Source organism: Mercenaria mercenaria, chromosome 18 (assembly GCF_021730395.1).
Source record: "Mercenaria mercenaria strain notata chromosome 18, MADL_Memer_1, whole genome shotgun sequence".
Classification (NCBI taxonomy): domain Eukaryota; kingdom Metazoa; phylum Mollusca; class Bivalvia; order Venerida; family Veneridae; genus Mercenaria; species Mercenaria mercenaria.
Genome location: NC_069378.1, coordinates 40,499,488 through 40,513,977, shown reverse-complemented (window position 1 = coordinate 40,513,977; position 14,490 = coordinate 40,499,488). Strand labels below are relative to the sequence as shown.

The following is a 14,490-nucleotide window of genomic DNA, read 5'->3' as shown; positions in this document are numbered from 1 at the left end:
ATAAACAGATTAAGTTCCTGTACACTGTGAGTTATGTACATTTTAGATATTCAGATTTATTCTACAGTTCACTATTTCAGTTTTAGTTGTTTTTATGTTGTGTACTGTAAAACAGTGGTGTTTATTTTTGGAGTAAGAGTTTGTAATCATACAAAATTCGTGAAATTTTGAGAAATTTGAACCTGGTGGGTGGCAGCTCAGTACATGTTGTAATTAGCAAGAAGACACGTCTGTCTAATTTTCAAGCTAACTTTGTTTAAATGCTTAATTATATGCCGGAAAATGAAGATCAAGTTGTATATAGTCAGTTTGTTTGTCATTTAGTCCATTGGAAAAAGCTTTCAGAGCATCTTAAACCTCTTTGATTGCTAATGTGTAATTGTGTTAAACCCAACAAAATAAATAAAATAAATTCAATCAAAGCTATATTGAAATATAAAAATTTGAACGATTTACACAGAAATGCTGTTTTGGGATATTTGTCAGTAATGACAGTGAGTTATTTTGTTTCAATTATTTGGTTATTTTCTAAGTTGGGGAATTAGTGGTAAATAATGACTTTAATCTCTTCTAATGCAAATATTAGCACTCCCATTTCTTTCTGCATAGAAGCTTCTTTTTTAATAATTTGTATGCTAGTCTTCTTAAAGCTATAATCACCAGCTTCAAACTGTATTCCTCATTAAATCACAATAGTTCTACATTATAAACAGTTATAAAGCTATTACATACTTATTTTTGTCTACTAAATTTATTGCAAAGTCATTAAAATGTATTACACAAGTTTTATGAATGAAGCTGCAGTTAGATAATACTGTTTGGTTACTAAGGATAATATATGAGCCGTGCCATGAGAAAACCAACATAGTGGGTTTGCGACCAGCATGGATCCAGACCAGCCTGCACATCCGCGCAGTCTGGTCAGGCTCCATGCTGTTTGTTTTTAAAGCCTATTGGAATTGGAGAAACTGTTAGCGAACAGCATGGATCCTGACCAGACTGCGCGGATGCGCAGGCTGGTCTGGATCCATGCTGGTCGCAAAGCCACTATGTTGGTTTTCTCATGGCACGGCTCATATATAGTTGACATGTACTGACAAAATGCTCAGGATCTTTGAAAGTCATACCATTTATTATTCAGATTTTATTTATGCCATGACGGGTAGAGAAAACATTAGGAAATCAGACTGTCTTAATGTCTGAAAACAAACTATGGTATTATGTATTATAATATCTTAATACTGATATTTTCAAAGTCCCAGTGTTTTGTATTGATGAAAAACAGATTTATTACAGGTTTTTCAGTGAGTTATCGAAATAATAGAGAGATATATATCTGATATTTTCACAGTGAAAGAAATCAAAATTATTTTTCAGTGGTAAGAACTGTAACATGGGTAAATTTAGCCAAAACATGACAAAACAAGATTTTTTTAAAAAATTATTGCTTTACATGTAAGATCAGAAGATGTCTCACTCACGGACACCATACCTGACATTTTCACTTTTGGCTATGCCACTCCTGAAAATATTGCAATAATTACTGGTGTTCACTCGTGAAAGATATTTCTTACACTGAAACAAACAAATGTTCTCTATAATTATATGTTTTAATAAATGTTAACTTTAACCTGCTAAACTATGTACCCAGGCTAACCAGCAAAAATGCTCTAAAATAATGCAATCAAAAAAGAAATTTTGAATGTGATTGAAATTAATGTTAAATATACTGGTTATTGTGACCCTGTCTGGGTCAGGACATTTTCTGATTTTCCTGTTTCAAATCGGTGATACCAGTCATCGCAGCAGAACTTAAGAAAACTAGTCTTGTCTGTTTCGTTTGTTTTATGAAAAGACTTGGTTTCCTGCCAGCACATGAGGGCTGTTATATTTCAGATTCCAGCATCAGAACAGAGAGCAGAAGCCCCTGCTGTAGATACTACTGCTGACATGGCTCCCATGGAGATGGAGGACGGTGGTCGAAGGTAGGACTTGATTTTAAGAAATATTTATAATATTTATTATGTAATTGCGTTGTTACTTGTTATTGAGGTAGACTTAAACCTATGAAGCATATTTCTTGCCATGAAGGACGAAATAAAATTTTACCTGTATTGCGTTTTGTATCGGCATCTCTGTTGCAATGAAAACAGAATTTTATTGGACTTGATATGGGTTTTATAGTGCACCAAGGCATTACACATTATGTAGTGCCAAACAGGACTAAAATTCTGATTTCACATCTCATTTCCATCAAAAGAAAAATTTGAGGTATGGAATCACAACTTTTATATCTGCTAGAATCACAGAGATATAGCAAAACCAAGTGTTCAGACTCTATCTGTAGCTTCTTATGATTAGTCAAAGGTAAGGCAGTGATTCCAGTTCTTTTCAAGCTCTGTTGAAGTTGTTAGCCCAGAACCATATTGGACAAAATAGAATCCGTATATAGATATATATAAGCCCAGAACCATATTGGACAAAATAGAATCCGTATATAGATATATATATAAGCCCAGAACCATATTGGACAAAATAGAATCCGTATATAGATATATATATAAGCCCAGAACCATATTGGACAAAATAGAATCCGTATATAGATATATATATAAGCCCAGAACCATATTGGACAAAATAGAATCCGTATATAGATATATATATAAGCCCAGAACCATTATAATTGGACAAAATAGAATCCGTATATAGATATATATATAAGCCCAGAACCATATTGGACAAAACAGAATCCGTATATAGATATATATATAAGCCCAGAACCATATTGGACAAAACAGAATCCGTATATAGATATATATATAAGCCCAGAATCATATTGGACAAAACAGAATCCGTATATAGATATATATATAAGCCCAGAACCATATTGGACAAAATAGAATCCGTATATAGATATATATATAAGCCCAGAACCATATTGGACAAAACAGAATCCGTATATAGATATATATATAAGCCCAGAATCATATTGGACAAAACAGAATCCGTATATAGATATATATATAAGCCCAGAACCATATTGGACAAAATAGAATCCGTATATAGATATATATATAAGCCCAGAACCATATTGGACAAAATAGAATCCGTATATAGATATATATATAAGCCCAGAACCATATATAAGCCCAGAACCATATTGGACAAAACAGAATCCGTATATAGATATATATATAAGCCCAGAACCATATTGGACAAAATAGAATCCGTATATAGATATATATATAAGCCCAGAACCATATTGGACAAAACAGAATCCGTATATAGATATATATATATAAGCCCAGAACCATATTGGACAAAATAGAATCCGTATATAGATATATATATATGCCCAGAACCATATTGGACAAAACAGAATCCGTATATAGATATATATATAAGCCCAGAACCATATTGGACAAAACAGAATCCGTATATAGATATATATATAAGCCCAGAACCATATTGGACAAAACAGAATCCGTATATAGATATATATATAAGCCCAGAACCATATTGGACAAAATAGAATCCGTATATAGATATATATATATGGACACAGTAGTAAAGATACATTCTTTTTCAGGGAAGAATATACGTGTTCTGGATGGGGTCCACTGGACGAACCAATGACACGTTTTTGTCGTTTTCTACGTAGACAGTCACTTCAGCGCCTTATCCTGTTCTCACTGCTTATAATGGCTGGCATTGGTCTACTTCTGTTTGTTGGTCTGTTCCCAGCCAGCTTTGTATATGTGGATTATCACCAGGTAGCATTTTTAAATGTCTTAAATTTTCTTATTAAAGGCGTACGCTAGAATTCCCTGTATATGAGATGGGCGAAAATTTTCCCAATAACAGAATTTCTTTAAACTTTGGATATTGAAGGACAATCATCTAAGAAACAAAAAAATGCAATAAAAATCATAGGTCACCGGATTTGAAAAAGTTATCTGCCCTTGAAAACGTCATTTTTGGTGGAAATGCCGTTTTCAAGGGCAGATAACTCTTTTTCGATACCGGTGACCTATGATTTTTATTGCATTTTTTTGTTTCTTAGATGATTGTCCTTCAATATCCAAAGTTTGAAGAAATTCTGTTATTGGGAAAATTTTCGCACCAAATTCTAGCATACGTCCTTAATTTGTGTTCTGTTTAAATGATAGTTTTTGTCGGTGTTCTGTTTACAGTTAATTGCAGTTTATGATGGTCTACTTACTTAAAAGAGGTAAAGGATAAAGAAGTTATATCTAATGTTTGGAAGAATGTCCATTTAGAGAACCATATGCAGAAAGAACTAACAACTTTCTGAGTTTGGTGTTTGAAAACATTTATGAGGCTGTAAGGGTAGACCCTGTTATATACAGTTATAAAAGTGACTAAAATGACCAGTGTAAATTTTGTTCCAGACAACCAACTTCTTATTGATTCATTTAATGCTTTCCTACTAAATGCTGAATTAGCAGTGGAATGGTTCTCTGTTGACAGTGGCCCATTTCCCATCTTATTACAAGGAAAAACTGTAGGTTTTTAGCTCGCCTGAGCACTATCAAACTTTGAAAAGCTTCTTCTCTGAATCCAAAATAGCAAGAGCCTTGATATGTATATAAACCTTACTCTGTACTTGTACCATTACATTATACAAACACACTCAAAGCCTTGTACACAGGTGAATGCTTGAAGGTCAAATAATTTTGTTTCGGCACCATATTTTTAAAGGCGTTTGGAAGATTTTATAGAACTAACATCAGCTGTTTACCTCACGGGGACAACATGCAGAGCACACAACCCATGTCACAAGATCCAAGGTCAAGGACACTGAGGTCAAAGATCAGATAGCTCAAATTAGTGTCTGTTCTATATTTTCTTTACCACTGAAGGTATTTTCATAACGTTGTCAAGGTTACAGTCTATTACCAATGTTTCTGCTGTCTAAGACGGGATCTAAGATTTTTATTTTCCAGTTCAAATTGTCTTAAAGGATTTTATACAATGAGCACAATCATTGATAGCATGACAGTCTATTACCTATGCATTTCATTGACAGGGATCTAAAATTTTCATTTTCTGTTCCAGATTGCCTTAAAGCAGAGTAAAATGACGAATGTTGTTGATAGGGAATCAGTGTATTACCCAGGATGCTACGTTCTTGGACCAGACACAAAACTCCTGTTCTTTACTGGTTCAGTACACAACATCGTAGAGGAAATGAGTGTATTTACTGTTGACACCATTACTGTTTCTATACGATACAGTGTTCATTACTTTATCAGGTATATAGAAGACTTAGATTAGTGATTTGACCTTAGAATAATGCATACGCACATTAAATAATGGCTTTCTGTGCATCCAACACTTCATATCTAACTGTCCTGTTTAACTTTCATTATTTACTCTGAATATGAGGTATACATAAAAGCTGGATCTGTTTTGCTTCATTTCTAGATAATTATTGTCAAGGATAACTTTGTAAATGCAATATGAACCTGTTGTCAGTGTGTACTGTGTTTCAGGTGAAAATATTCACCATTTAATATCTTTTGTAATAATTAAGAACAATTACAGTTTATTTCTGTGTAGATATAAATGACCATTCAAAATTTTAAAAAATGAATTTATAAAAGTTCTGTGTTCCTGTATTATCATCTGAACAGGCCTCCTGAGGTTGGAAAGCTGTTTACAGTGTTTATGTTTGACTACGATGATGTTTTCCGAAAGATTATCAGAAGCAGCATGCGCAATTTGGCAGGATCCACATTGACAGTGGATAATTTCAGATTCAACAGGACATATGTAGAGACACAGATGCATGCCATGCTCAGAAAAAGGCTTGGAGGTAAGATTTTTTCGGAAGTATTCTATATTGCAATATCTGATATTTTTAAGACTGACAGCTGGAAAATATGTATAGGTTGTTTTGCTTTGTATCTTCAAAAACTGCAGCAGATATTTGTGTGACATTAGGAGCACATAATTATTTTGCAAAAGAACAAGACTAGTGTATATATCTCTATGCAATGCTAATGATCTTTTTATTATGTCTCCCTTCCCCCCCTCCCCTCTTGGGAGACTTTTTTTTTGCGCTGTCCATCTGTCACACTTCATTTCCAATCAATAACTGGGAAACCATTTGATCTAGAACCTTCAAACTTTATAGGGCGGCAGGACCTATAGAGTAGATGACTCCTATTGTTTTTGGGGTCACTCCATCAAAGTCAAGGTCACAGGGGCCTGGATATGGAAACCATTTCCGATCAATAACTTAACAACCACTTGACTGAGAATGTTAAAACTTCATAGGATGATTAGTCATGCAGAGTAGATGACCCCTATTTATTTTGGTGTTACTCTGTTAAAGGTCAAGGTCACAGGGGCCTGAACATGGAAAACAGTTTCTGATCAATAACTTCAGAACCACATGACCCAGAATGTTGAAACTTAATACTAGGTTCAGTAGGTTGATTAAACTTGTAAAGTAGATGCCCTCTATTGATTTTTGGGTCACTTGATCAAAAGTCAAGGTAACAGGGACCAGAACATCGAAAACTGTTTCTGATCAACTTGAGAACCTTTTGACCCAGAACCTTCAAACTTCATAGGATGATAAGACTAAAAGAGAAAATGATCCTTATCTTTTTGGGGTCTCATCAGCTAAGGTCAAGGTCACAGGGGCATGAACATAGAAAACACTTTCCAATCAAAAGCTTGAAAACCACGACCCAGAATGATGAAACTTAATAGGATGACTGGACATGCAGAGTAGATGACCCCTACTGATTTTGGGGTCACTCGATCAAAGGTCAAGGTCACAGGGGTCTGAACATGGAAAACCGTTTCCAGTTCATAACTCAAGAACCACTAGGCCCAGAATGTTGAAACTTAGTGGGATGATTGGACATGCCAAGTAGATGATCTCTATTGCAGCCAACCATCAGTGTCTCTTTGAATTTCGCTCCTGTCCTCTATTGACTTCTTGCCTATATGACTTTGCTCTGGGGGAGACATGCACTTTTCTGCAGAAGCATCTTATAGTTATATATCGTCGCCTCAACGCGAAACTAGTCTATGTGTATATAGAAATAGAAGCAGATAGACTAGTTTCGCGTTGAGGCCACGATATGTAATCACACAAATTGATATTACATAAATGTTATGAATTTATTCAATAGCATGAATGAAATATGGACATAAGTAAACGATTCAATGCAACAAATCATAAAGTTACCATACACGTTAAAATAACATTATGCACCTATTTAGTATGTTATTAAGACGTAAGTATAGAAAAGTATTGATGTTTCCTGTTCCATGTAATTTAACAAAGAATAAAAATGAGACTGTAGTAAACCCACTGTTGCTGCACTTATAAAAGCATTAAATGAATTTGAAGACAAAAATCAAAATTCTCTAACACAGTAAACAGTTCTTTATGATTATTATGGTCTTTTTACTTAGGTGACTGTTGTCCACAGTGCTGTAAGGAGAAGCTGTGCCAGAGCAACACATACTGTTCTACATGTAGAACAGGAAGCTGTGATCAGGGATACCATGTGGATGTTAGATTCTTCCGTCTGCTCTCTGTCTCTATTGCCAGAGAAATATTTGAACGACTTCTGTATAGAACAATTTTAGAGGTAACACTGCCCTTATACTTAACAAATGATATATGAGCCGTGCCATGAGAAAACCAACATAGTGGGTATGCGACCAGCAAGGATCCAGACCAGCCTGCGCATCCGCGCAGTCTGGTCAGGCTCCATGCTGTTCGCTTTTAAAGCCTATTGGAATTGGAGAAACTGTTAGCGAACAGCATGGATCCTGACCAGACTGCGCGGATGCGCAGGCTGGTCTGGATCCTTGCTGGTCGCATACCCACTATGTTGGTTTTCTCATGGCACGGCTCATATATCTTGAGTGATCTGAACAATACAGTGATAGTATTCAAGAGAAAGTCATTGTTTGAGAGATATTATTTCAGTTCTAACACAATGTCGAGGATTATTATATACATCCTTGTTGATATCAGCCAAATATTTGCCTGTTTTGTATGATTTTCTTCTTCAGCATGCTGGTATGATGTTTGACGATATGACATTGTAATTGTGACAAACAAAAAATGATTTTATTACATAATAATACACAATTTCATTTAAAATATACCAGGTTTTGTTAGAATTAAACTTATTCAAGTTATCCTTGTTTTTGTGACATGGTTCCAGTGTACTGCATACAATATGCTTTGAAGCTAAAACGGGGGAAAATTTCATATTGAAGAAATTTCCCATTTATGCTTGATAGATGTTTTCACAAATAGGAAATGGGCTAAATCTTATTCAGAAAATCTTAATGTTTTAATCAGTTAATTTTGATAGCACATCTATATCTTTTGCTATACTTAGTATTGTTTGGTCAAATTGTTCTAAAAACTCAGTTGCATTTCAAAATCAATAGAATTTTTTTTTTTTTTTTTTTTTTCATAAAGATGAATTTGAACAGTTACGTAAGTATAAGATTGATATATATTTTTGTTTTTGCAGGTTCGAAAAGAGAAAGAGTTTTTCTTGCAAGAGCATGCTGTCACAAAGGAAGAAACAAAGAGAATCACCAGTAGTATAAAAAATGAAGGTAGACCATCAGTACTTTTTAGCTCGACTAATCGAAGAATAGGGGAGCTATCCTACTCGCGTTGGCGTGAGCGTTAGAGTTAGCGTGAGTGTCACACAAATGTTAAAGTTTGCGTACCACCCCAAATATTTTCAAAGTCCATTGAGATATTGCTTTCATAGTTTGCATACTTGTTTACCATCATGACTCCAGTCTGTAAAAAGGAGGAGGCAACTCTATCAAGCATTTTGACTGAATTATGGCCCCTTTTCGACTTAGAATAAATGTTAAAGTTTGCGTACCACCCCAAATATTTTCAAAGTCCATTGAGATATTGCTTTGATATTTTGCATACTTGTTTACCATCATGACCCCAGTCTGTAAAAAGGAGGAGGCAACTCTATCAAGCATTTTGACTGAATTATGGCCCCTTTTCGACTTAGAATATGCTTATTGTAATGTTAAAGTTTTACTCATAGCTTATATTATACTATCAAGCACTGAGAATAGTTGAGAGCGCTGTCCACTGACAGCTCTTGTTTTTGCTACCTGTAATAAATGTTCTCTGTTTTCCTGCTAGAAATGTAAAAGGGTCTTCTCTTAAAATGGTTTTCCTAACTTTGTATCATAGATTCTGCAGTATTCTCAGAGATTTTTTTTTTTTTTTTTTTTTTTGTTAATATTGACAAACAGTGTAATTCATGGATTTGAAACAAATATGCATATTGGTCATATGTTTTTGGTTAGACCTATAATAAGTTTAGCTGACTGGGAAATTAGCAGATCAACCAACTAATGACCACTTATTTTTACTTTTTAATGTGAGTTGCTTTAAAACACTAGATTTGAACATGAAGTATCCGTCCTGTCTCAAATATAAAACCTTTTGTGATTTCAGCTAAGGAGATAATTCAGAAAGGACAGTTTGAAGCAAACAAAATTGCATCCATTGCTGAAGCTGACAAGGAGAAAGTAGTGCAAAATTCATATGTTATAGCTCTAAACGAACTATATTCTAGGCTCAATGTTACGCGAGAGGATCACAAACTTTCACTGATGATGATAAGGGCATTGGAAGAATCATCAGATAATCTCTACTCTGGATTTGGTTTTGAGAAAAATACTCTCTTTGCACCATGAAATTAAACATATCCTTTATTTATCATCCTTTAAAAAAAATAATCCTCATTTGCCATTTTATTCTCAAAATCAACATTGTAAATATATTTACTTCATGGCTTTGTCATAATGATTTATTTTAATGAGACACACTTAGCCGTCAATAAATTATGGCCTTCTTTCTTCTGTGTTAAAGTTGATTTATAGGGTAAGAAAAGAATATAGAAATTTTAATACATTTCACACATAAACATTCACAGTAAAAATGTATTATATTTATGAACAGTCTATCATTCAATTTTGGCAATAGCATTTATTAATGGAATATGTGTCCACTAAAAAAATTACTGACAGAATAGTGAACAGTGTAAACCATGATATGATCTTGACCTGCACTGGTCGCAAAGGCAGAATCACTTGCTGCCAGCAGGGTAAAGGTTAATTAACCCGAGTATATAAACTATTTGGACAAGGTATGTACCCCATTAGTCAGAGGGTAAATAAATGAATGTTCGCTGGACTGCTTACAAGAAAAACAACTGTTTGAATTGTATTCTTTTTATGAATTTATTATTAATATTAATATAAAAATTAGTGTTTTGTAAAAAAGAGATATTTTTGTAAATCATGTGTCAAATTAATAGTCTTAAGATTCTGTCCATATTATTATATAATATTCTAAATTTTCATCATAGTATATATATATTATACCAAATTTATGTAGCGCCATTTTTTTTATTAACACATTCAAAGGTGCTTTACATAGTGATGGAGACTACTGATTTTTTTTTTCTATTCTGAACAGTTTAAACTTGGTGTTGTTTCAAGAACTTATGATTCCAACATTTAATTCAAGAGTTTAAGTGTCATGATAACTAATAAAATCTGTAAAAAGATCCTTTGGAAGCAAAGAATGCAACCAAGAAGAATAATAGCAGACTTGGTTTGATCGAGTCAGTTCATAAGAGGTAATGTAATGTGCAACACCTCTCACGCCCCCTAGCACCGGCTTAAGTGGAACTCTATTACACATATGTTGAATGGACTCCATGATCCCAAAGGACCAGAAAATATAACAACACTGAATCCAAGTATGGGGAGACATTACAGTATATTGTTGTTAGCAAAAGCTTTAGGGTTAGCAATGTTAGGACATTTATAGTAAGACATCCGGAGAAGAAATGTCATGCGACAAATCCATATAATGTGATATGGCTTTAATATATTATTAATTATGTTTTTATACACATTTTTGTTTACCGTATTAATGGATGTAGAATCCTGTCTGTTCAGTAGATATAATGTTTCAGTAGGTAGAGGATTTTTGTGATAACACAAATAGATATGTCAGTTTTTCTTTTGTACTATTTATTATTCAAAATCCAGATTTTTTCCCCTGAATGAAGGAATATGCTGGCTGTGATGATTTTTACAACACTTTTGAATCTTTGCGTCTCAAATTTATTTTTGGAAGTAGTTGTTTAGTGAGCAAATTAGTACAGCTGTAGATTTACTGAAGTAATGTTAAACATTTTACATTGTACGATATCAAAGATTATTCACAAAAATAGATTGTGATTATATTAAAAAAATTTTATGAATTACAGATTTAAGCATTAGAGGTTTCTTACTGGTTTAAGTATATCTCTCTTGTTTTGTAATAAAATATGAAATTTGTCTTTGAATGTTATTGTAATTGTTTTATCTCGCAAAAATATTGTTCTTGTTATATTTGTATACCTGTATACTCTTTCTATACATACTGATCAGAACAGCCAATTAGCCAGTCCTCTTCTTGCTTTTGCGTACTGTTTTGCATAATCTTCCCAAAACTATCTATCATTTGTCATGCAGTATTGACTATATGGAGAAAGAACATTAATGGTAGATAGCACCAATAAAATATTTTTAAAACTTTGAATAATTAATATGTAGGTTTATTTAATCAGTGTCATTACACAGTTGATAACAGGCGTCTAGGCTGTCTTGGTCAGTATATTTGTTATTGTTATAATATCATGCTCTTTTTAGTACCTTTTATTTATATTTTTACCTTATTCTTTATAAATAAAATACTCTAAGATCATTGTTGTAGATTAATGATTACCCACAAGGTCTGTTGACATTCAAATAAATGGTAACAGACCATACTGAAACTGGAGTATCAAGCTATGGCACGGTTGGTAGCAAAACCATGTACTCCATTAACTTGTTAGGACCCTTTCTTCCATTTTCCAGATAGAACACTTTTGAAATAACTGACCTAAAATTATTCATCATATTTAGTTATTCAAGTAAGTATACATTTATTCTAGATTTCTAGGGTCTCTTGTAGGACCTGGCAATTTCTGGCAACTGCGGAAATTTGTTTGTGTTATATATGTTTATAATATATATAATTATAAGCTGATAAGCAACCACTTGAGCCATCAGAATAGGTGAAAATGATCATTTGAGCACGAATTAGTTATTGAACCCAGCAAATAGAAGTGATTTAGAAAGTGGGGTTTGAAAATTGTAAGCATATCAGTACAATTAATATTAGGTTATTTAACATTGTTCTGTACAATACTGAGATATATTTGGACGAGTACCCAGCTGAGAAAACCATATTGGACGAGCCGCTAGGCGAGTTTAATATGGTTTTCTCAGCTGGGTACGAGTCCAGATATATCTCGTATTGTACAGTACAATGTTAAATAACCTTTTTATTCTATATCTATTTTATCTTACTATAACAATAGTTTAAATTAAAAATGTTTCACTGAATATTGTATTCCTGCCTTTTCTAGTTTTTCCCAGCTTGGTATGAGTGCAAATATATATTATACAGAACAATGTTAGACCTTAAATAATCTTTTTATTCTATATTTATTTCACTTCATACGTAATATACGCAATTCATTGAATGTTGTTTTTTCTGCGTATCATCATTTAAAAAAAGTATATGGCGCAACCTCCCTACAACAGCCATTTGGCGATTTGGGTGGTAATAATACTTGGCTGAGATATTATGCCCACAAACATTGTCAGCAAGTTTGGTGAAGATCGGATGAAAACTGTTCGACTTAAAAGAGCGGACAAGGCTAAATTCCCCGTTTTTCGAGTAATTCAAGGACTATAATCAAAGAGTGCCTGATACAATTCGGCTGGTTATCGGAACTGGCCGAGATGTATTAATGCCCACAAACATTGTCAGCAAGTTTGGTGAAGATCCGGCGAAAAATGAATTATAGAGCACACATGTTTTGGATGCTGACCGCCCTCCGCTGCCATTCGTAATCTTCTCCATTTTGTTTCTTAACCGTTAAATAAAAACTGCTGAGGTAGCTATTCAGACAGTCAGGGCTGATACCAATTTCTAGCCACGGTTTCGTCCGAAACGGCTTCTTTTAAGCGACTTTTCAAATATTCCAACATCTGATGATCCTTTTTACTGTATTTTTAAGTTTTTGATTATTAACGAACGTTTTAATATCTAAATCAGATAGCATTGTTATCCCTTGAATCGTTTTTGTGTGTTGTAATAAAAAAAAAAAAAAAAAAAAAAAAAAAAAAAACTCAAATCAAATCCAGATTTCAAGACGCATAATCAAACTCTGTACATAGAGCGCCTACTTCATCCGATTTACATTCGGAACATTTTCACGCGTTTAGGGCTTTATCGTATGTTTAACATGGGACTGTTGAACCGTCCAAATACAGAAAATACAGGATTTTTTGTACGCGCGTGCGTCCAAATACAGAAAATACAGGACTTTTGTACGCACGTGCATCCAAATACCGTAATATATTGTACGATCACGTGTTGCAAATGAACGTTCGCGATTGGACAGATAAAATAGGTATAGAATAATACCTTATACAAACATATTGACTAAAAACTTGTGAATCAATCATTTCATTCCCAGTACCAAAAGTTCTTGACCAATCCTGAGTTACAAATGCTGTCGCAGTAAAGCCCCTCAACTGAAATTACATTCTGATATGCTTGTCTCGATCTCTTGCACTTCTGGTGATATTTTATAGTGAGGATCGCGAACGACAACTCTGCTCCGAGATTGTGCTTGTCTTTGTTAAAACACTCTTACGCTAGAATGACGTCGTGTTGATGTGCGATGATGTCAAAGTTTTTGTTGCGACAAAGAAAGAGCGCACTTCTATATTATATATCTACTGTTTTAGATAAAGGGCATATTAGAATCGAAATTATTTTTAGCAAAACCGTGTTTTAATACTATTTATACACTCGGGCGGTAATACGTTGTACAAATAATGCCACTCGGGCTGCGTCCTCGTGAAAATATTATGCCCGACGTATAACAGCCCATCGTGCATAAATAGTGTTAAAACACTTTTTTGCTATAAATAATTTCTTAATTGACCTTTTAGTCTTTTTTCTGACCGAGGTTGATGCGCATCAGTTAAGCAGTTCATTTAAAGTTATTTTAAAGTTGTTTTTTTTTTTTTTTTTACATTTTTAGCCAAAATGCGTAATTTATGAGAATTTAAATTTAGGTCATGCCTTCAAATGTAGCAAAGTCTGAAGATGACTAATAAAATGCTACTAAAGAAATAATTATTTTTTGGCACTGGCCCTGGTGAAACATAGTCTCATTGTAAATTAAAACTGTTACAGAAGAATGGCGAAAAAGGTGGATGAACCACTGTCTATAGACGTATGCGATAACTTTGTAACACCTGGAAACGTTGTTGGTCATGGGTAGAATGAATATTAACACAGTAAATTATACATTATTAGTA

At 33.8% G+C, this 14,490-nt stretch overlaps 1 protein-coding gene across 3 annotated transcripts in view; it reads left to right on the top strand.

Moving 5' to 3' along the window:
• The window catches only part of LOC123539461 (uncharacterized), a 40,222-nt gene extending 28,410 nt beyond the window's left edge, over nt 1–11,812 (top strand). For all 3 annotated transcript variants that reach the window (XM_045324100.2, XM_045324099.2, XM_045324098.2), the window contains 7 exons: nt 1,897–1,985; nt 3,590–3,773; nt 5,080–5,276; nt 5,658–5,839; nt 7,459–7,637; nt 8,541–8,628; nt 9,506–11,812. In XM_045324100.2, coding sequence (XP_045180035.2) covers nt 1,897–1,985; nt 3,590–3,773; nt 5,080–5,276; nt 5,658–5,839; nt 7,459–7,637; nt 8,541–8,628; nt 9,506–9,747 — 1,161 coding nt within the window. In that variant the 3' untranslated portion in view covers nt 9,748–11,812. The remainder of the gene's footprint in view (nt 1–1,896; nt 1,986–3,589; nt 3,774–5,079; nt 5,277–5,657; nt 5,840–7,458; nt 7,638–8,540; nt 8,629–9,505) is intronic.
• Nucleotides 11,813–14,490: the final 2,678 nt, after the last annotated feature.